General features: G+C 45.0%; 1 protein-coding gene across 3 annotated transcripts in view; it reads left to right on the top strand.

Moving 5' to 3' along the window:
* The window catches only part of IL7 (interleukin 7), a 170,801-nt gene that overhangs the window by 15,192 nt on the left and 131,294 nt on the right, over nt 1-24,315 (top strand). For all 3 annotated transcript variants that reach the window (XM_085605381.1, XM_085605380.1, XM_085605379.1), the window contains exon 2: nt 9,929-10,068. In XM_085605381.1, coding sequence (XP_085461507.1) covers nt 9,929-10,068 — 140 coding nt within the window. The remainder of the gene's footprint in view (nt 1-9,928; nt 10,069-24,315) is intronic.

Consider the following 24,315-nt stretch of genomic DNA (forward strand, 5'->3'; position numbering starts at 1 on the left):
AAAAGGAAAGTGCACACACACGAAGATTGCATGAATGCGGCTTCTTTTAATGGAATGGGCCACCCACGACCCAGCAGCTAAGAGAGACACGTTTCGGCTGTGGCAAGAGCCTTTGGCAATATATATATTATTTCCAAAGGAATTCAGCAGCACTTAAAAGGTTCTGGTGTTTATTTTCTTATTTATTTTGTGAAAGTAACAGACAGATACATGTCAGCTAACGTGTTTGAACCCTAAGGTCTTGTTAAGAATATAGCAAGTCAACTCTGAGTGCCATAACTTTATAAAGGAACTTGGCCTTCGGCCTTGTTTCCCTATATGGTATTGGATCTCCTCTGTGACTTGCAATGTCCCCTATAATATACAGGAAGGAGTACTTTATCCCTTATATAATTGAAACCAATGCATCATCTATGCCCACTGGGGGCATCCTGTCTGAACGTGGTACTCAGAAAGAAGAGTTACACCGCACAGCATATCACTACAGCAAAGTAAGTAATAGTTAAAAGCATACAACTTTGAATTCCTAGTAGTCAAAAATGCATCCAGCTAATAACGTCATTACTTATAGAAGGTGCCAGACAGTGTTGCAGTATGGACAGAACATAAGAATATTGAATTTCTAAACTCTATGCGAATTTAAAACATCCGCCACACAAGATAGATGTTGTTCTTTTCTCAGATCCACTTTAACAGAACTACAGACTAAGCAACAGGGGATGCTCATTTATGCAGACCACACAAAGATCATAATATAGTCGGCTCTTGTAGCCAAGGCCGCGGAATTCAAAAAGTTATCCCTCCTGAGCCATTTTGGAATGAATAAATTCTAGCACGTCAGATTTAAACTGTTCACTTCTGTTACTGTACATATGCAGAATTTATAGTAAATTGAATAATGGCTTTGTCTGATCATTAAAAAGTTGAAAATTTGAAATATTTTTTGAATTAATGAAGTATTCAGCCAATAATGCAGCTAAAGCTCATTTATATAATGAATGTCCAGCGCGTTATGTTTTTTGTTAAATATCTATTGATTGAAACATTACTCAGGCTTTAGGGTGTGTCATGTTAAAGGTGTTTTGTTTATCCTCATTCAAGTCTCACCAAAGTTACTATCAGATGTTATCTGTTCCATTGTTTCACTCATGATTTCATTTTTATTTTTTAAATATACCACTACAATTTCAGGGAGCAGAAAGATATTTCTGCCAAACCTACTAGGAATTACAACAAACAAATGATGGACGGAATGCTGACAATGCATACATTCTCCCCCAGTCAAGAGATCTGGGTTAAATCCATCGTTCTTTTGCCCACTACACCACCCCAGTTTAGACATGGCCATATGCAAATCAGTCTTGATCCTGTGCCTCATGGGAACAGTCCAGCCCGAACTGCCAAGCCATGTCTTCCCTGGACCGGAATCAAGCATCCTAGGACCGGTTTCTGGCTATCAGCCGTCATCAGCCAGGATAGCTTGACTCCAGTGGCGTAGTGAGCACGGGTCCCACGTCTGGGAATACCCATCCCACTTTAGGGCGAAAAGCGTTACAACAAACAAATGATGGACGGAATGCTGACAATGCATACATTCTCCCCCAGTCAAGAGATCTGGGTTAAATCCATTGTTCTTTTGCCCACTACACCACCCCAGTTTAGACATGGCCATATGCAAATCAGTCTTGATCCTGTGCCTCATGGGAACAGTCCAGCCCGAACTGCCAAGCCATGTCTTCCCTGGACCGGAATCAAGCATCCTAGGACCGGTTTCTGGCTATCAGCCGTCATCAGCCAGGATAGCTTGACTCCAGTGGCGTAGTGAGCACGGGTCCCACGTCTGGGAATACCCATCCCACTTAGGGCGAAAAGCGTAACAACAAACAAATGATGGACGGAATGCTGACAATGCATACATTCTCCCCCAGTCAAGAGATCTGGGTTAAATCCATCGTTCTTTTGCCCACTACACCACCCCAGTTTAGACATGGCCATATGCAAATCAGTCTTGATCCTGTGCCTCATGGGAACAGTCCAGCCCGAACTGCCAAGCCATGTCTTCCCTGGACCAGAATCAAGCATCCTAGGACCGGTTTCTGGCTATCAGCCATCATCAGCCAGGATAGCTTGACTCCAGTGGCGTAGTGAGCACGGGTCCCACGTCTGGGAATACCCATCCCACTTAGGGTGAAAAGCGTTACAACAAACAAATGATGGACGAAATGCTGACAATGCATACATTCTCCCCCAGTCAAGAGATCTGGGTTAAATCCATCGTTCTTTTGCCCACTACATCACCCCAGTTTAGACATGGCCATATGCAAATCAGTCTTGATCCTGTGCCTCATGGGAACAGTCCAGCCCGAACTGCCAAGCCATGTCTTCCCTGGACCGGAATCAAGCATCCTAGGACCGGTTTCTGGCTATCAGCCAGGATAGCTTGACTCCAGTGGCGTAGTTAGCACGGGTCCCACGTCTGGGAATACCCATCCCACTTAGGGCGAAAAGCGTTACAACAAACAAATGATAGACGGAATGCTGACAATGCATACATTCTCCCCCAGTCAAGAGATCTTGGTTAAATCCATCGTTCTTTTGCCCACTACACCACCCCAGTTTAGACATGGCCATATGCAAATCAGTCTTGATCCTGTGCCTCATGGGAACAGTCCAGCCCGAACTGCCAAGCCATGTCTTCCCTGGACCGGAATCAAGCATCCTAGGACCGGTTTCTGGCTATCAGCCGTCATCAGCCAGGATAGCTTGACTCCAGTGGCGTAGTGAGCACGGGTCCCACGTCTGGGAATACCCATCCCACTTAGGGCAAAAAGCGTTACAACAAACAAATGATGGACGGAATGCTGACAATGCATACATTCTCCCCCAGTCAAGAGATCTGGGTTAAATCCATCGTTCTTTTGCCCACTACACCACCCCAGTTTAGACATGGCCATATGCAAATCAGTCTTGATCCTGTGCCTCATGGGAACAGTCCAGCCCGAACTGCCAAGCCATGTCTTCCCTGGACCGGAATCAAGCATCCTAGGACCGGTTTCTGGCTATCAGCCGTCATCAGCCAGGATAGCTTGACTCCAGTGGCGTAGTGAGCACGGGTCCCACGTCTGGGAATACCCATCCCACTTAGGGCGAAAAGCGTTACAACATACAAATGATGGACGGAATGCTGACAATGCATACATTCTCCCCCAGTCAAGAGATCTGGGTTAAATCCATCGTTCTTTTGCCCACTACACCATCCCAGTTTAGACATGGCCATATGCAAATCAGTCTTGATCCTGTGCCTCATGGGAAAAGTCCAGCCCGAACTGCCAAGCCATGTCTTCCCTGGACCGGAATCAAGCATCCTAGGACCGGTTTCTGGCTATCAGCCGTCATCAGCCAGGATAGCTTGACTCCAGTGGCGTAGTGAGCACGGGTCCCACGTCTGGGAATACCCATCCCACTTAGGGCGAAAAGCGTTACAACAAATTAATGATGGACGGAATGCTGACAATGCATACATTCTCCCCCAGTCAAGAGATCTGGGTTAAATCCATCGTTCTTTTGCCCACTACACCACCCCAGTTTAGACATGGCCATATGCAAATCAGTCTTGATCCTGTGCCTCATGGGAACAGTCCAGCCCGAACTGCCAAGCCATGTCTTCCCTGGACCGGAATCAAGCATCCTAGGACCGGTTTCTGGCTATCAGCCGTCATCAGCCAGGATAGCTTGACTCCAGTGGCGTAGTGAGCACGGGTCCCACGTCTGGGAATACCCATCCCACTTAGGGCGAAAAGCGTTACAACAAACGAATGATGGACGGAATGCTGACAATTCATACATTCTCCCCCAGTCAAGAGATCTGGGTTAAATCCATCGTTCTTTTGCCCACTACACCACCCCAGTTTAGACATGGCCATATGCAAATCAGCCTTGACCCTGTGCCTCATGGGAACAGTCCAGCCCGAACTGCCAAGCCATGTCTTCCCTGGACCGGAATCAAGCATCCTAGGACCGGTTTCTGGCTATCAGCCGTCATCAGCCAGGATAGCTTGACTCCAGTGGCGTAGTAAGCACGGGTCCCACGTCTGGGAATACCCATCCCACTTAGGGCGAAAAGCGTTACAACAAACAAATGATGGACGGAATGCTGACAATGCATACATTCTCCCCCAGTCAAGAGATCTGTGTTAAATCCATCGTTCTTTTGCCCACTACACCACCCCAGTTTAGACATGGCCATATGCAAATCAGTCTTGATCCTGTGCCTCATGTGAACAGTCCAGCCCGAACTGCCAAGCCAGGTCCTCCCTGGACTGGAAACAAGCATCCTAGGACCATATTGCCATGTCTGAACTGAGGTGGTGTATTGGGCAAAAGAACGATGGATTTAACCCAGATCTCTTGACTGGGGGAGAATGTCTGCATTGTCAGCATTCCATCCATCATTAATTTGTTGTAACGCTTTTCGCCCTAAGTGGGATGGGTATTCCCAGACGTGGGACCCGTGCTCACTACGCCACTGGAGTCAAGCTATCCTGGCTGATGACGGCTGATAGCCAGAAACCGGTCCTAGGATGCTTGATTCCGGTCCAGGGAAGACATGGCTTGGCAGTTCGGGCTGGACTGTTCCCATGAGGCACAGGATCAAGACTGATTTGCATATGGCCATGTCTAAACTGGGGTGGTGTAGTGGGCAAAAGAACGATAGATTTAACCCAGATCTCTTGACTGGGGGAGAATGTATGCATTGTCAGCATTCCGTCCATCATTTGTTTGTTGTAACGCTTTTCGCCCTAAGTGGGATGGGTATTCCCAGACGTGGGACCCGTGCTCACTACGCCACTGGAGTCAAGCTATCCTGGCTGATGACGGCTGATAGCCAGAAACCGGTCCTAGGATGCTTGATTCCGGTCCAGGGAAGACATGGCTTGGCAGTTCGGGCTGGACTGTTCCCATGAGGCACAGGGTCAAGACTGATTTGCATATGGCCATGTCTAAACTGGGGTAGCGTAGTGGGCAAAAGAACGATGGATTTAACCCAGATCTCTTGACTGGGGGAGAATGTATGCATTGTCAGCATTCCGTCCATCATTTGTTTGTTGTAACGCTTTTCGCCCTAAGTGGGATGGGTATTCCCAGACGTGGGACCCGTGCTCACTACGCCACTGGAGTCAAGCTATCCTGCCTGATGACGGCTGATAGCCAGAAACCGGTCCTAGGATGCTTGATTCCGGTCCAGGGAAGACATGGCTTGGCAGCTCGGGCTGGACTGTTCCAATGAGGCACAGGGTCAAGACTGATTTGCATATGGCCATGTCTAAACTGGGGTAGCGTAGTGGGCAAAAGAACGATGGATTTAACCCAGATCTCTTGACTGGGGGAGAATGTATGCATTGTCAGCATTCCGTCCATCATTTGTTTGTTGTAACGCTTTTCGCCCTAAGTGGGATGGGTATTCCCAGACGTGGGACCCGTGCTCACTACGCCACTGGAGTCAAGCTATCCTGGCTGATGACGGCTGATAGCCAGAAACCGGTCCTAGGATGCTTGATTCCGGTCCAGGGAAGACCTGGCTTGGCAGTTCCGGCTGGACTGTTCCCATGAGGCACAGGGTCAAGGCTGATTTGCATATGGCCATGTCTAAACTGGGGTGGCGTAGTGGGCATAAGAACGATGGATTTAACCCAGATCTCTTGACTGGGGGAGAATGTCTGCATTGTCAGCATTCCGTCCATCAATTGTTTGTTGTAACGCTTTTCGCCCTAAGTGGGATGGGTATTCCCAGACGTGGGACCCGTGCTCACTACGCCACTGGAGTCAAGCTATCCTGGCTGATGACGGCTCATAGCCAGAAACCGGTCCTAGGATGCTTGATTCCGGTCCAGGGAAGACATGGCTTGGCAGTTCGGGCTAGACTGTTCCCATGAGGCACAGGGTCAAGACTGATTTGCATATGGCCATGTCTAAACTGGGGTGGCGTAGTGGGCAAAAGAATGATGGATTTAACCCAGATCTCTTGACTGGGGGAGAATGTCTGCATTGTCAGCATTCCGTCCATCAATTGTTTGTTGTAACGCTTTTCGCCCTAAGTGGGATGGGTATTCCCAGACGTGGGACCCGTGCTCACTACGCCACTGGAGTCAAGCTATCCTGGCTGATGACGGCTGATAGCCAGAAACCGGTCCTAGGATGCTTGATTCCGGTCCAGGGAAGACATGGCTTGGCAGTTCGGGCTGGACTGTTCCCATGAGGCACAGGGTTAAGACTGATTTGCATATGGCCATGTCTAAACTGGGGTAGCGTAGTGGGCAAAAGAACGATGGATTTAACCCAGATCTCTTGACTGGGGGAGAATGTCTGCATTGTCAGCATTCCGTCCATCAATTGTTTGTTGTAACGCTTTTCGCCCTAAGTGGGATGGGTATTCCCAGACGTGGGACCCGTGCTCACTACGCCACTGGAGTCAAGCTATCCTGGCTGATGACGGCTGATAGCCAGAAACCGGTCCTAGGATGCTTGATTCCGGTCCAGGGAAGACATAGCTTGGCAGTTCGGGCTGGACTGTTCCCATGAGGCACAGGGTCAGTGGCGGTGCGTCCATTGTGGGCGTTGGGGCGTTGCCCCCCCCGCCCGCGCCCGCACCCGCACCGTAACTCTTAGTTTTATTTATTGAAGCTCAGCCGCAGCCCGCAGCGGCTCCAAGGTAGAACTGACATTGACAATCATGACTGTCAGTCAGCATGAGTCAGACGTCGGACCGCCCACCTCCTTCAGAGTCTGAAGGGGGTGGGCGGTCTCCGGTCTGGCGTCATGTTGACTGACAGTCATGATTGTCAGGGGCAGGCAGCAGGCAAGCACAAGCACAAGTGCGCATGAGTGGGGATGGTGGCGAATTTTTGCACCGTGCCCAGTCATGCGCACTGGTGCCTGCTCAGGCTGGCGCATGCCCATTAGGAGAGCGAACCTCGGTCTCCTAATGGGCAGGCGGGCAAAGCGTAACATTGCCCTACGCCTGCTCTGATTGGCTTAGAAGGGTTTGCTACTTAGTTCCCAGCAGTGATGCGGCTGTTCCACTGTTGGCGCCAGAACGGACCCGAGGCCAGCGGCGCAGACCTGGTCAGGTAGGATTGATTTTTATTATTTTAAAACTCCCTCCCCCGCGCGACACGACACCCCCTCTTCTCCCCTCGCGAGCCGCGACTGGTGTTGAGGAGGACTGTCCCGGGAATGGTTTCTGAGAGCAGACTGCCTCAGCCTAGGGGAGGACACAATGGCTGTAAGGTCACTGGACGCTCCCGCGGCTACTTTGGGTCCGTAGGCACTCTGGGGGGGGGGGGAGGGGGGTTGCGGCTGTGCATTCTAATTTGCAGCATCCCTGAAGGCCGCAAACTGCGGCAGGGTGGACTATGACCCAGGGAACTGGGGGCCCGCCAGCCGAGGGAAAGAGCGCGGCCAGGGTTCGATAGGCATGCAGTGAGGCCACGGGGAAGTATTTATGTTTTTTATGTTGCGCAGCTCGAAACAAATGTTGAAAGAAACTACATATCTTATCTTTTGATGTTACTGGCTGCATATTCACGAAGCAGCGCGGGCGAGCCCAGTCATTCATGCGCTCTTTTCAAGCGAGAAAGGGACGGGTATCTGTGCAACAATGACCTTATGAAGAGAAACCATTGCCAGAATGTGATGCCGCAATATGGATGTCTAATTAAGAGGGGACCTTTGATCCATGTGACATGACGAAAAGTGACGCCGCTGGTTCAGCGTGTTAAGCAATTGCTAACAAATGGCTGTATTTTCAGTTGTAATTTTGAGTAATGGAAAAGTTAAATGCATGGTGCACTATTTAGTAATGTCCCACTTGAAGCGGGCACCAGGATTAACTGTGGAATGGCTCCCTTCCGTTTAGAGCGAGTGTGCGGAGACGGGGTGAGTTCGGCTTCATTATTGGTGTTCACAGGTGTACGCTGTAGCTCGTCCGCGCCTGTCCTGGCTCACTTTCAAGAGTATAAGGGGCTCTTCTCGACGGCTGAGAGTCGGGGCTGGGTCCCAGATGGTATCCCGCCAAAAAGGCGGTTACTCTATAGTGCAGTCTGCCGCTGCATGCTTGTCAGCTAGTTTCTCGGTCATGTTATGCGTAAGGCTTGGAATGTATATATTTTAGGTAAAATAGTAAATTTAATCGCAGCAATTGACTCCATTAACGAAATCTGGAGGTGCTGCCACATCAATAGTTCCGCTTTCACCTGCCTAATGAGACAGTTTTAGCTAACCTAAGCTGTTGTGACCGTAATGGAAGTAAGCTGTACTCGAAGTATGGGAGGGAGGCTGGGCCCCAAGTGATCGGATATTGATCCCTCAGCTGATCTTGATGTGTCTTAGATACTGTAAGTTGAATTATTTGGGATTTGGAAAGGTTGACCTTAAACCCCGAGATGTCCCCAAAATGCTACAATTCCGTATTAAGGCAGAGAGTGAAGTCATAGGGTCTGTCAAGGCCACCAACACGTTGTCCGCCTATAGACTAATGGGGTGGGTGTTCCCCCTGAATTGCAACCCAGTAATGAGGGGGTACACTTGAATGCACTGTGTTAGGGGTTACATGTATTAAGCAAATAGGAGCAGGGACATAGGACAGCCCTGCCATGTCCCCGATGTATAGGGAGTGTGGATGAAAGTCTTATTTAATTGAAGCATGAAGCCGTCTTGTCCTGGGGATTAAGTGGTTTTAAGTGTGCTATAGCTAAGATAACATCAGTAAGCTCAATAGGTTTCTCCAGAGCATGTCTACATTTGCATGAGTTTTGTTACCTGCGCCCCTTCCAGATATGATATCACCAGAACCAGAGTCTTAGTGAAAGCTGAAATTCCTCTTTTCAGACAAACCGCTCGCTCGCTATGCTGAAGTATGCCAAACATTTTACGCCTCACCACTTTCAAATGTCACCGTCCGCCACTGCACAGGGTCAAGACCGATTTGCATATGGCCATGTCTAAACTGGGGTGGCGTAGTGGGCAAAAGAACAATGGATTTAACCCAGATCTCTTGACTGGGGGAGAATGTCTGCATTGTCAGCATTCTGTCCATCAATTGTTTGTTGTAACGCTTTTCGCCCTAAGTGGGATGGGTATTCCCAGACGTGGGACCCGTGCTCACTACACCACTGGAGTCAAGCTATCCTGGCTGATGACGGCTGATAGCCAGAAACCGGTCCTAGGATGCTTGATTCCGGTCCAGGGAAGACATGGCTTGGCAGTTCGGGCTGGACTGTTCCCATGAGGCACAGGGTCAAGACTGATTTGCATATGGCCATGTCTAAACTGGGGTGGCGTAGTGGGCAAAAGAACGATGGATTTAACCCAGATCTCTTGACTGGGGGAGAATGTCTGCATTGTCAGCATTCCGTCCATCAATTGTTTGTTGTAACGCTAAACCTACTAGGAATAGCAGGACGGCGGTAGATTAAATTAACAATTCTTTGTTAAAGAGATGATCACACACACAAAGACACATGCACACACATGTTGACATATATGTGTGCCAACATATGCAAATATATTTCCTGTTTGTATACATGTTGTCTACATTGGGACCACCTTCAAGAGTCTAGGCTACTTACATTGAATAATGTCAGTAGAGAATGTGAGAATGATTTGTTAACAAAGATAAATGGATGCAGGCAAAATGTTAATCAGCTCATGCATAAAAGAAAGCAATAAAGGTATGGTTTTATGAATGGTAATTAGAATTTATAATACACACCATGAGCCTTAGTGAAGCAATCAAGCCAAAATGTATTGAACTCCTGCAGCAAGTCATTAAGATCTCTTTCCTTAAACATTAGTTACTGAAATGTAAGATTGTTGTTCAGGTTAGTAATTCGAAGTTCAGTTGTCTTTAATTAATTGTGTTTATATTTAGTTTTCTTCAGGTATGTCTTTGGAATTCCTCCACTGATGCTTGTTCTTTTGCCAGTTGGATCACCTATGTGTGAGAAGGAGAACATGGTTCACATAATGGAGGTCTATGATAATATCCTGAGTCACAGCGTAAAAAAAGTGGTAAGAATGTTTTTTAAGTTTATAGTGTGATGGACCTCTTATGTATAGTTTTTTTTTTATTCAATAACTTTATTTTTCAGTTTTTATACAAATTTACAACGTTATAGCAGCTGACAATGATTTGCAAGGTAAGGAAACATATACACACTATGCACATTATAATCACAACAAATTACAGGTCTGAGGACCATACATCACTCCACAGTATCTCTGTCAGTGCTATCATTGGGCACCATTTCAGAATCAGGATCTAATAGAGTGGCACAGAGATCTCTCCATTCGGCCAGATCGTCTGCCACCATTTCACCTCGCCTACTAATCAACATGTGCGTCTCTTCAGCCAAAGACCACTCCATGACATCTCTATGCCAGTGTACTATTTCAGGTGCTCTCTGCCCCATCCACATTATGGCTAAGACCAACACCAATTGTACAAATTTATAGGGCATCTTCCCATCTTTTGGACGCTTTATGTTGCCCATTAGGCAGCACAGTCGAGTAAGGGATACCAACAGTTGCGTGACCCTGTGAATGTCATTCGCACCTGGGGACCAAAAGTCCTGCACCAGACCGCACTACAAAGCTAGATGCAGAAAGTCAGCTTGTACCGCGTTGCAGCGGAAGCAATTGTCAGGTCGAGTTGGAAATATCCTTTTAAAAAAAAAATATATATATATTATAAGAATCTAGATGTAACAATATCATAGATATATCTGATAGTGAACTTTCATCACAAATTATAAATAGGAGTCTTCCATACATATATAATTTCATATTATATAGACACAGTAAATACAATATATTGAAGGATAAAAATCATTTGTTCTGTTTATTCACACCATGTAAAGTTAGCACAATGTATCTATGACGGTATTCTGATCACATAAACATATATTGGGATGCTCTGGAAGGAACATTATTTCTTTTGCTTGTTCATTGCACGACAAAAGGGCCGAAAACCATACTGTAGCCATCTTGGTTTGTGATAAACCACGTTTCAGATCACGTGGTTTCCTTTGCCTACCATCTCCATGATTTAATTCGTACCAGCCCAGAGACAGGTTAGTTGTATTTACGGCCGAGGCCCAAGGTCACATCTGCTGTAGTGAGTATCAAGCAAATTCCTTCAGGCCCTGGGACGAAAAGGGAGTCACCCTGCCGACCTCCTCTGTATAGATAGCAACCCTTTGTGTAAGGCTGAAATTGAACACTGTATGAGCTCATTCAGGAGCCATGGACTAACTGGTATTTTTCCACTTGTAAGGCTTTGTATACTGAATCCGTTATGTATATAAGTGTGGTTTTGTCAAGGAGCCAGCAGTCTTCCTCGGCGCACCTGATGGGTGAGGATCGACGAGGCTCCTCTATGTAGAGTTTGCTTTGGCCAATAAAACGTTTGAACCTTCTCCGTTGCCAACTGACCATTATTTAGAAAAGATATTGCGGGCCATCGGTAAGTGTGGCCCTTGGGATTTTTGTTAAGTACTTCAATATATATACAATTATACACAGAGAGTCATGTCTAATGAAAGAAAAATATCATCTTAAATGTGGGTGACTTAAAACCAGGTAAGAGAAATTAATTCATATAGTGCCTGCATTAGGATGTGGGGGGGAACGTTTAACTCATTTAATTTATCCATTTTTACACTACTCCTATATCTTCCGATTGGAGGTATTGTCCCCAAAGTGTCTCAAATTTCTTGACTCCCCCGGTATGCATTGCATATTGTTTCTCACTTGCTCTAACTCGTCTAATTTTTTGTAGCCAATTCTTCATTAAGGAGATTATCTGTTTTTGCCAATTTTGAAGTAAGAGGGATTGGGCTACAGCTGTTGCAATGTATACTAATTTTACCCTCTTGTCAGACAGGCCCAGGCCTGGGTTGTACCCCAAGACTCTAAGCCAAGTAGTTGTGGCCAAATTAACCTTCCCGACACTTACAAGATACTGGAATATTTCAGTCCAGAATCCCTGTACAGATGAGCAGTGGCTGATAACATGCGTCCAGTTTGCAGGGGAGTGCCCTATACACCGGGGACAATTACCTGGAAGAGCAGGGTTAATAATTAATATGTGTTAAAAAGGCCAGGGTCCTGTATAAAAACCATTTAGAAAAGAAGAGCATCTGTCGCCAATTGACCCCTCTGAAAACACTGAAATTCAGTAGACTTCTTTCCACATTTTATCTGTTATTTCAAGGTTTTCATATGTTTCCCATTTTGTTTTCACTTTTTGGGTGGATGGCGGGCCCTTAGAGGTTAAAAGTATTCTCGTCCATTTCCCTGGTCTTTTTAAAGCCCCACCACTACTTAAAGCAGATGACACCTCCTTGGTGTTAAGGATCTGGCCCAAATTGAGATCCTCTAGAACTTTATTAAGTATTATAAATGACCCCAAAAGGAGTAAGTCCTCTTGTATACACTGTCTCAAGTCCCCTTAGTTTTGCCATCTATCTCCAGTAAGGAAGTCCGATATTTTCTAGTATCCTACTTTACCCCACCTTTGAACTATTTCAGGAGAAAGTTTCACCCCTGATCCCATACCAACTGCAGCCAGGGGTGTCCTCACGTTGATCTGAGGAATGGAATATCTTCTATAAAGATCCCCTTGCTTCTGGAAGAGCTACTTCAGGCTCTTATAACATACTCTTTTGGATAGTTTAGTTATCTTTAATACGTCTCAAATTTTGAACTCTTTAAAAATCCACTGCATAACGTTATTTACAAAAAGACCCCCAAATAACCTTGTATTGAATCTAGACAAATATTGTGCAAAATAGGCATAGTAATAATCTCGGTCTTCCTCTTAGTAATTCTGTACCCTCCTAGTGGCTCATATTGAGCAAAGATCTCAAAGAGCTTTTCTTGAGTCTCCGTCCAAATATCTACAATTAGCATGATGTCATCAGCGCATAATTTAATCTTATCCATTTGTAGGAGTGGAGGTTGGATACTCTTATTTGCTCAAATTGTTCTTGCTAGGGGCTCGATAAAAAAGGCAAAAAGAATGGAGGACAGTGGACACCCCTGCCTTGTAAAACTTTAGCATATTACATTTGGGCCAAGTGGCTGAGAGAAGAGCTGATAAGGCTGGTTAAGCTAATAAGACCGGAAGCTAATTAAAACTACAACCCCCAATTATAGTGCTAATTGCAGCAGTTAGAGTGAGGGTTTTGAATGTCTAACAGCACTGTAAAAACATATTTTTGATGAGAAGTTTTTTTTACTTGGTTGTTCGGTACTTATGGTTTTTAAGAGTAAGATACACTTACTCATGCAAAAAATATTGTGAATTGGGGGCCCGAGTTTGTAAAGCAGATGTACTTCTATTTGGCTAGTGATATTTATTTTGATAACCCTGCATTATCGGTTTCATCCATGACACTGAATGTAATCAGTAGGGTGGAACAGGATGGTAAAACACAAGAGACCCCGGGTTGGATCATGTTCCAGGCATGTTAAATTACTCATTCTAAGCCCTTCCCCAACACACACAAAGAAAGAGGGAGAACGTGGAGTTGGTATTTAATGCACAAAAATTCATTTGTTTTACATTGCCAGCTCTTCCGCTATGGCGGAGGAGCGTCACCCATCCTGCCAGTCTCTAAACTTGAAAAAAACACCTGATACTAAAATGGGTTTTATTATCATTTTATTTTCAAGTTCTAGTCTTAGAGGTGGGGCTTTCGTGGAGGCAGCTATGCAAGGAGTGGTGGGCTCTGGTATCACTGTGCATGTTGGTTTTGCCGGCCATCCCGGGCCGGTCAAACTGACATGCAACCTGAGCTGTCTCCATCCCAGCTGTGTTGCTGGGTTGGAGACAGCAAAGCACAGGCTCCCAGTCTCCATGGGAGTGCAAATTCACAGCGCTCAGGCCAATCCTGATGCTGCTTTCAAACACGAGAACAGGGTCAGCATTGGCCACTGGGGAGCCTGTGCTGCAGCAAGGACTTGGAGCAGAGGAGAGGTGAGCCTGTGTCAGATACATTTTTTTTTCCTTTCTGTTTTCATCTGTCATGTTGTCGGTCATGTTGTCGGTTCCTCCCCCCGCCCCGCCACTCTACCCGCACAGCAGCTGCTACTGTTTTCTCATTTCACCCGTAGCTCCCCTATTCCCCAACAACTTTAATAAAGGTTTCCAGTATACCCGTTGGAGTGTCGTGAGACCAATAACTACCACACCGTTCAGAAATCAAATCCATACACATACTCTCATTTGTGCAGGAAGCAGAAATTCATAATCAGGACCTGTGTTTTAAAGTACTTCAGAAACAACTCTCTATGTTTCTTTTAATCCTCTTTTTGAAGAGCAAATCTTGTTCAGTTTGTGAATTAATATTCAGGATGGCTGACATTTCGTTGAAAACTCTTCTTGTGTTTTATGGGTAAGATTCAGTGTTAGAATACAATAATAATTGTCAGTTTCCTAACTGCAGTATAGCCTATAGTTGTCTCTCTCCTCTCTCCTCTTACGTTGCTTTCTACTCTGCATTCATGGCATCTTCCTATTGTGTCATTATGAAGAGATTCCCCTGAATAATTGCATGAAATTCTCGACACGTGCTCAGAAATAAATGTCTTCTTTATTAGAAAATGGCCCGCTCAGCAGGGTCACCCCCAAATGTTTTGCCTTCACCCTCCCGTTTTTGCTGAATTTGATTTTGCTGACCGTAGGACTCTAAGCACTTTACCACTGCCAACCAATGCTAATGTGCATGTACTCTGACCTCTAAACATGGTAACATTGTCTCATACATAATTTACATATTTAATTTACTTATATGTCCGTAGTAAAGCGGACTGCATGTGCCCAGGGCCTGTAAATACAATGCTACCATTGGGCCTGCAGAACTGCTTATGCAACCCACTTAAGTAGCGCTCTAACCATGTCTCAGGCCTGCCATTGCAGAGCCTGTGTGTGCAGTTTACACTGCCATTTCGACTTGGCAAAATAGACCTCTTGCCAGGCCCAAACCTTCCCTTTTTATTCATATAAGTCACTCCTAGGGTAGGCTCTGGATAACCCAAAGGGCCGTGTCCAATGCATTTAAAAGGCACAGCATGTACTTTTAAGTTTTACAGGTCCTGGTCGTGAAAAACCTTTGAATTCCTTTTCACTACTGCAAGGCCTATCTCTCCCATAGGATAACATTGGATTACCGTTGTACATTTTTTTTGTGTGTAATTTCCATTTACGAAGAGATAGAGTTTTCACTTTGAATTTTAAATACAACCTAATGGTGAAGTCCGATTTTAAATAGCAATTCTGAAAATGCCACTTTTATAAAGTGGGCATTTTTTTACTTCAGCCATTTTGTGCCTGCTGCTTGTCTCTGATACATGCCCGGGGAGGGTGACAGCTGGGATTTGTGTATCCCCCCCCCCTAATGGGGCATAATGGGAGCTTAGATGTGACTGGATCGGCCATCCTGGGAGAATGGGAGGAAGGTGCTGGACCCAGTCTCACCTACACCTAGATAGGCTGTGCCCTGTCCCCACACAAATGACTGCATACCCCCTGTAGTGAATGTGGAGCTAGGGCAAGAAGGGAAGACCTCTGTGCACTACAAAGACCTGTCTTTGAAGTCTCCCCCACTTAAAAGACACACTTGGGTATAAATACTGGACCTCTGACACTACCAAGGCAGTACCAGTCTGGGCCTGTGAAGACTCTGCCAGGAAGAAGGACTCCTGTGCTGCTGAAGGACTGCTACTCTGCCGAACTACTGCCTTGCTGTGCTGCCTTTCTGCCTGCTGTTCCTTTGCGTGGGTGAGAAGGACTTGACCTGCATCACTTGAACTCAGAGTGACTCCAAGGGCTAGCTGGCTTGCCTCCTGATCTGAAGTATGAGGGACATAAAAGATTTCCAATGTACCTGCTTCTGCACCTGGATTCTGCCATCTGTGAGTCTGTCCTGCCAAGTGATGCCACCCCAGTCCTGGACTCTTGGAAGTGGACTTAAGGTGCTTGCTACAGCAAAAACCACGCATCCTTTGTTGAACTGGCACATCAGCACCACTGCGTGGATCAGAACCGGCGTATCGATTGTGTTGTGCAGATCGGGACTGGTGCATCGCTCCTGTTTCGAGGATCAGAACCAGTGCATCACTCCTTTTGCGGGACCAGAACCGGCACATTGCCTCTACTGCGTGGATCGGCCCGACGCATCACCTTCGGAACCACCAATGTACAAGGTCTCCGCATCTCCATTGGCTGCATCCTTGATGATGACGAACGGAGCCGATGTCTCTCCACTGCAGCACGGATCAGGACCAGCGCATCACCTCTCTTGCGTGGATTGACTCCGACGCATAATTTTGGTTGCACCCTGCATCTTTGGCATTGGCACAGCCAGGATCAAGGTACATTTATTCAGCAGGCCTCACTGAGTCCCTGTATTCGGCCTGCGCTCCATCGCAGTCTGCCTGAACTTTTGACTTTGTCCCAGTCCGGTGCGACCAGTTATACCAAGTAAGTGCTTATGGCTTCAAAACGCGATTTTACAGTTTGGGCCGGATGTATAACCCTTTTTTTCGGTCTCAAATTAGTTTTAGGCCCCTTTGCGACCGCAGAAAACATGTGGCCAATGTACCAGCCCTATTTTACGAGTCGATGATCAATTAGTGACTCGCAAAATAGGATTAGCGACTCGCTGTTAGGAAGGGGCGTTCCAAGGGAGTCCCGTCTTAATAGCGACTTCAAAACCTATGTATAAATGTTTTGCAACCGCAATTGCGGATCCAAAATACTTGCAGTTTACCACCCTTCTCAGAAGGGTGGTATGGCACTCACAAACGGGAAGGGGTCCCAAGGGGACCCTTTTCCCTTTGGGAATGCATGCACAAATGTTTTTTAAGGGCAGGCAGTGGTCCCAGGGACAACTGCCTGCCCTTAAAAAATGAAACGGAAAAGTTTTATTTTTATTTTTTAAATGCAGCCTGTTTTCCTTTACGGAAAACGGGCTGCATTTAAAAACAAATGCTTTATTGACAAAGCAGTCCCAGACATGTTGGTCTGCAGACCCCAGCAGGCCACTATCCCTGGGAGTGCTAGCCATTGCCAATTGGGTCGCAAATTGTGACAGCCTCATTAATATTCATGAGGCATGCACTTTGCGACCCATTGGGAATCGCAAAGTGTCGCCCACTCTGTTGTACATAGCATTTTGCGACTCGTAAATTGCGACTCACAATTTGTCGCAATTTGCGAGTCCCAAAATGCTATGATCGTACATCTGGCTCTTTATTCTTTAAAAATTAATATCTCAAGTTATACTTATTGTATTCTTGTCTTTTTGGTCTTGTTTTATTTATTGAAAAGTTCTCTATTTTCCTAATCTGCTGTGGCATATTTTTGTGTGGTGTTTTCACTGTTTTGGTATTTGAAGTGTTGCACAAATACTTTACACATTGTCTCTATATTAAGCCTGACTGTTCTGTGCCAATCTACCAGAGGGTGAGCACCGGTTAATATAGGGTTTGCAAGCTACTTCCAGAATAGGATTGTGGTTGGTGCCTGACTGGGGCTCATTCCCTAGTCAAGCAACACACAATTTCTAACATTCATGCTATACCTTACCTTAGGAATGTATGTCTTGACGACAATGTACTAGGCACACCTTAATGCCTACCAACTGTGGTGCTTAATGCTGTCTAATGGAATGTGGTTTGCCACAACAACTTAGCTCAGTAATGTTGGCTGGCCTCACTTAAGCACAAGACTCTTAGTTGATTTCTTTTACTGCTTCCCCACAGATTTCTAGGGTGCTGGCTCATAATATTTTATTGTCAAAAACAAACCTACAGATTTTTTTTTATTTGGTTCACATCAAGAGAGTTTTGAACTTATAGTGTTAGCCCCCAAAGGGCTGCAGAGATACACCCAACATACTTCATTCATAATAAATAATCTACATTTCAGATAAATAATCGGCATTTATATCACCTCCCTCCAAAACTTTATGTGCCTGCTAATTTCATAGATCAAACTTTTTGCTTCATCCTCCTATTTTTTCCTGACCTATTGTTGTTGGATTTAGGACTCTGGGCACTTTACCACTGCTAATCAGTGCTAAGGTGCATATGCTCTCTGTGTAAATTGTGAACATGATTGTGTTGTGTCGTAGTAAGGAGTTCCAGTAGACATGGTTAGGTTACAAATGAATACGTTTATTGTTCTTAGATGTTAAGTAGGTTTCCAGTAAAGATGTAGATGAGGCCCCACCAGGAGCAGCCTCTCTACTGCTCAACCCAGTATCTAACTGACACCACACCTCACAGCAATCCTAACATTCCAGTGACATCACCATCCACACCATCATTCTACTCTCACTGGCTGAGCAGCAGAGGCAGAGAAACAGTGAAGATGTAAGGTCAAAACCTTTGATATAACACACCTTCCCCCTTTATAAAATGCACAAAGCAAAAGCAAAAATAAGTAGAAACATCACAGTAATTCCAAAGAAACTTGCAAGAAGAATAGTAATAGCACAGTAATTATGCAAAAACATGCTAAAATACAAAAAATGTAAACAGCATTGCAATAAGTAAAACACGAAAGTAGAGTAGAAGAATGCCTAAACTAGAAAAGACACACATCTCCTTTCTAAGCAGAGCAAAAATTGAAACAAGAAATTTCAAAATTGAGGAAACTGTCCAAAAACGCAAGGCAAAAGGAGAAAGAGACATACATAAAAAAGCAAGAAGTATACCACGAAAACCAACAAAGAAAGAGAGAACCAAAGTTACCACCACAACCACACCAGGTAGCCAGACTGGGAAAGAAAATGGGAACCACAAACACAGCAAAAAGAAGGAGAAAGGACAAAGACTCCAACCAACCAAAAGTAAGCAACGGGTGACTAGCACCCACCAGAAAGCAAGCAGGGGGTGAATTACACCCAACAGGATGAGAATACGCCTAACCAGAAAGCAAGCAAAGAGAGAAATACCCCCAACCAGAAAGTAAGCACAGGGTGACTAACACCCAAACAGAAAGCAATCATAAATAAGCAATGGGTGACTTACACCCAACCAGAAATCAAGCAGAGGGTGGCTTACACCCAACCAAAATCAAAAAACGGGTGACTTACACCCAACAGAAAGAAAGCAATGGATGGAAACACCCAACAAAAAAGCAAAATGGGTGGCGTACACCCAACACATCATTCAAGGGGAAAGACATGTAGTGAAAAGAATAGAAAGGGTGAAAACACCAAATTGTGAATCCCCAAACAGTAAATGCAAGGAAAATGCGATCTCGGTGAACTGCACCACACAGAAAATAAATACAGTCACACCTCAAGTTAGACCACACAAGAGAAAATAAACGCAAGGGAAATGTTAACGAAACAAACATGTAGAGAAAGTAAAGCATTAACCGCACAGTAGCATGACATGACAATATGGTAAAAATGCATTATATGATTAAATGAAGGCAGTAATATCAGAGAAGTAATGGCAGTACTATAAGAAACAAATGAGCATCAAAATATTGTATAGTAGGTGCGAAACATTAAATAACAAAAGGGAATGGCAAAAATAATGATAGAAAGAAAATGCAGGTATTTGTAAACATAGTCAATGCATAATAGTAAACGCCATAGTAATGGGAGCCAAAATTGAGACAGCAAATCACGTTGCTTAAGTGCCAAGATACCCTGAGATTCCGCACTTATGGTGAAGCAATGAAGAAAACTGCAAAGTGTCTCTAATGTGAAGGCGGTAAGGCTGTAGAGAGTAAAATAATATACTTCACACACATATGGCTCCACGGATGTCAAAGTTGGAAAGATAGTACCTTTATATCCAGCAAACAGATAGAAGATGATGAAAGTCCAAAGTGGCATCACAATAGGGAAAAGGCAAACACAAAGCCGAAAATGAAGTAGACCTAACATGTCGCAGCTTCATGGAAAGTACTCAAAAATACTTCAACATCAGCTTTTTTAAAGTTTAGCCGTAGTTGGCAAATTTCTGAAGCAGGTTGGATCCTACCAGACACTTCGTAAGCCCTGAGTTAGATTGATGAGTCCAACCGCAAGATGGTGGCACAAAATGATGTTGCGCCGGATGGCTCAAGGCCCGTAACAGCTGGCAAGCGTCCCACAGCAGTTCGAGAGCTGCATAGCAACGATGACGAAGGAAACAAGCATTTGCAATGCAATAGGTCTAGCATTTACGTAACTTTGATCTATTGGCTCGCTCCTCTCTTTTCAAATTTGGTATATGACTCATATTTCTGGTTCCATAGATGTCTGTGTGTGTAGGCACTTTTAAGAGACCTTTGTGCCGCCATAGAATATTTAATTTGAAATGTGTTTTATTAGTCATATTATATGCAAAGCTTCATATTTCTTCTTATTCTCTTTTATTGTTTCTAAGGATTGATCTGTGCCACTAACTTACTACAAGCTTATTTTCTACGATGGGAGTCATAACTTTCTAGGCTCAATTGTGCTATAGGGCTAATTGTGAGTTGAGTTGGCATTTTCTAACTAAGCAAAGGGCAGATGTTCTGATGGAGGATCATATTAATTACATTCTGTCAAGTAACCTGAAAAAGCAAATTTGGATTTCTATAGATATTACCTAACTTAACACTTTCTGTGTTATTTTGACCTAAACAGTTGATCTCTTTGACATCCATAGGACAACGTGCTTTTGTTTTTCCACTCTGGAAAGCCTTAATTTATTCCATAGAAGTTCTCCAGTCTTCTTCTTCCTCTGATGGTTGGACTATTCAAATCATGGTGCTGACAGTTTTCCTAGATATCGCTCACAAGGTGTCTGCCAGACCTGTAATAGGTTAAGCTGTGAGGAGCTCAATGGCAGTCAAATCCCTAGTTAGAAATTAAGCATGATGACCACCATTTGCTCTCTCTGTCATGGTTTACTTCTCATTCAGGGAATGAGCTGGCCCTCAATCTTTTTGGTGGTTTACCACTTTTGTTACCATGGTTCGAAGGTGGCTTCAAGTGGAAGTTGATTTGTTCGGGTCTATCCAACTTTTTCCTCATTGATCTTTCTTGTTTCCAGCCTGCCTTTTGATGATTTAGTACTTTCCTTCTTAAGTTCGAGGATTTTTCTGGTTGGATATATGATACTTAAAAATTCCCTCTCAATTTTTGACGCCTTTGTTTGCAACTGACCCTATTTCTGCAAGCCCATAGAGAGATAGATTTCTTTTTATCACGTTGTAGAATTGCACTCCTTTCAGAGGATCCCGAAAGCCCATTGATCTTTCTTGTTTTTAGCCTGGCTAGGGGTGACTGGTAATATCTATCTTCGGCTCAAGTATTTATCTTTAAAGCCCATATGTGATAGTCTGATATCATTGTAGTTGTTTGTAGAATGCACTTCCTTCAGAAGATCTTGTAAGCCCAGTCTTGCTATTGGAGAGCTTTTGTTTTAGCAAAATTCTTTAAGCGGCAATGTGGTTGCTATTTACCCGCCAAGGTCTTTGTTAGTAGTAGTTTATTTTTTGCCTTTATCTGTCTTGATTTCTCATAGGCCACTCAGACTCATCTGAGTCTAATTGAGATTTTATCAATGCTGTTTCCTTCCCTTCTACCATTAGAGGTGGCAGTCAGGAGTTGCAAGATCTTGGGATAGCCAAGATCAGATGTCCCAGGATTTTCTAAATGGTAAGAGTTGTATCCATTTGAAAATGCATAAAGTACTGTGCTGAAAACGTTACCTTCTCAAAGTCAAAAGAGTTCAAAACTTCAGTATTTCACACTATGCCAGCCAAGAGTCTAAGACCTGGGGAGGCACCTCCTGGGGATCAGGACCTCACTTCAGCAGATGCCAGCAAAACTCAGGCAGGTCCAGTCTGCAATACTCAGGCAGGTCCAGTTGCAGGTCCATGCTGGGCCAGTTGCAGAAGGTCAGGTGGGCAGTTCCAGGGAGGAGTCTGGAGCTTGCTGTGTCTGTGTAGATCAGAGCAGAAGGTCAGCCAACTCGCCGTGAAGTCACTCATGTAGCCTGGGATGAAGAGAGCAGGTCCAGTCTTTCTTTGCAGAGTGCAGAGGTGTCCAACAGCAGGAGAGTCCTTAGTGATCAAGGCAAACCTCAAGCAGAAGGGCAGTCCACTGGGGAGCAAGGTAAACCTCAAGCAATGGAGCAGTCCTCTGAAGACAAGACAGGCCTCAAGCAGAAGTGCAGTCCTCTGGAAAATAAGGCATTCCTTCCTCTGTAATGTCTGTAGGTCCAAAAGAGTGACTCAGGAGGTCCAATATTTTGGTATCATCCTTTGAAGTGAGGGAATCATCTATGCTACCTCCGCATCTTGTTCTGGAAAGTTACTTCCTTCCTTGCCAAGGCTCCAAGAAGTCTAGGGTGACCAGAAATGTGTGCTATGCTTCTTTTTATGTGCTGTAGACAGCCCCAATTAAGTGCAAGGGGGCAGGGGACAGCTCTGCCCCCACCAATCTTGGTAGGATGGCCCATCCTGCCCAAACCTAAGCCCTATTTTCCCACTGTCCGGAAAAAATACAAAGCATAACAGCAGGGTCATGCGTCCCAGGACAGTGTCAGCAGGCGCTGAATAGTTAGGATAAGAAAATGCCAACTTCCTAAAAGCTTTAATACAAAAAAGCTCCTGACCGCCTAATGAGGCTGTTTATTGATTAAACAGACTTAGACCAATTTTTTTAATTCATTTGGTTTGAAGTAATTTATTTACTTCCATTTTCGTCTTGTTTAGCATATTCAATCATTATTCAAACATGTCCTTCAAAAAGAGACTACCAACACCATTAAACATGTATACGCCGAGTTACACAATGTATTAGACCAAACTTATATTACAAAACATACATTATAAACAAAATGCAACATAAAGCAGTTTTAATTCTAGCTAGAGCTAGTCAGTAATAAACACACCAGCACTGTTAATTGTTATTTTCACACCTTTAGTTATTGGAAACTGTGGAGGCTGTTTTCCACTGGGTACACATTTTACGATGCCTAACAGGGCAAAAATCACTGTAAACCAAATTCTCAAGATAGACCAGTATTGATCATTAGTGTGTTATCCCAGGGAAAGTTAACGCCCATGCGTTTCGAGCCCCTCAACAACTCTCGGGGTTCTCTTCAGAGCTTGTGACTGGACAAGATCTGGAAAAAAGCCCAGAGACGTTTTAGTGTAATTTACTGCTCTCTATCAGTTATACTAACCTCCATGACTGAGCGTGGTGAGCCTGAACAGTTTTCGATTTAATGTTGGATGTTAGTCCTCCTTTTTATTGCCCGTGATTACAGACTGTGGTATGTTTGTTCATTGTCCCGAAAAGCTGAAACAAAGGCAAACTCGCTAGTATTGGTGCATTAATAGGGGTTGTAGGTTCATCGAAGTAAGATGGAATCGCTTGATTTACTTCGGAAGCTGTCTACTCTTTGGGAGGGAGGGGTGGGGTGGGACGAAGCAGACCGCTGCACAAGGTATGTGTGTGTAAAAGGCCGCTTTTATTGGAGACAGGTGCACATTACAATTTTAATCAACCTTGGCCGAAACGCCTTCCAAAACTAAACCTCACTAATTATAACATACTAACCCCGCCCCCCACCCCCTCCCCTAAAATCCTTCGAGCCCGCCCCCACCCGTACAATACAACATTACAACAATATCAAACATTACAATTCAGTATAACCCCCCCCACCAATCTCCGAATACAAACCTTCGATTAAACCAACTCCCCTGCCTGCCCCTTTACAGCTATCGGCCCCCAAACTGTGTAACCGAACTAAACTTACCAAACCTATCCTTTCCCTGCCGATAACCCAACTCAACAACATAACTCAACCAACCTCCGGTAAAACTATCGAGAATTGACCATAACCCCCGCACTGCACCTGCTCCAAGCGACAAAATACAAGCGAATACCAAACCCTGCACACCTGTCCCCACAAAACGCCGAAGAAAACGAGAGAAAAAGAGAAAAAAGCATACAAAAACCCCCCCCCACAAAAGTGTTTTTTGCGGGAGGGAGGGCGGGGACAAAAAACACAAGACTATCCAAGCTCCCAGCCACCAGGTCACCAAACCTAAAATGGTGGCCGGGAGCGGGCGCCCAAGGAATATATAACTGAGCCGGTTTAGTTGGAAAAAAGGAGCCCAATATTCAAAAAAGGCCGCGCGGATAAGCCACGCCCCCCCCACACGCCCCCTCCCAAACTGCCCGGGGGCGGGGACTCCCTGCGGTCGCCACCCCCCCCAAGCCCCCCTTGGGAGGGAGGGGTGGG

The sequence above is a fragment of the Triturus cristatus genome, chromosome 5_1 (assembly GCF_964204655.1).
Source record: "Triturus cristatus chromosome 5_1, aTriCri1.1, whole genome shotgun sequence".
Taxonomy (NCBI): domain Eukaryota; kingdom Metazoa; phylum Chordata; class Amphibia; order Caudata; family Salamandridae; genus Triturus; species Triturus cristatus.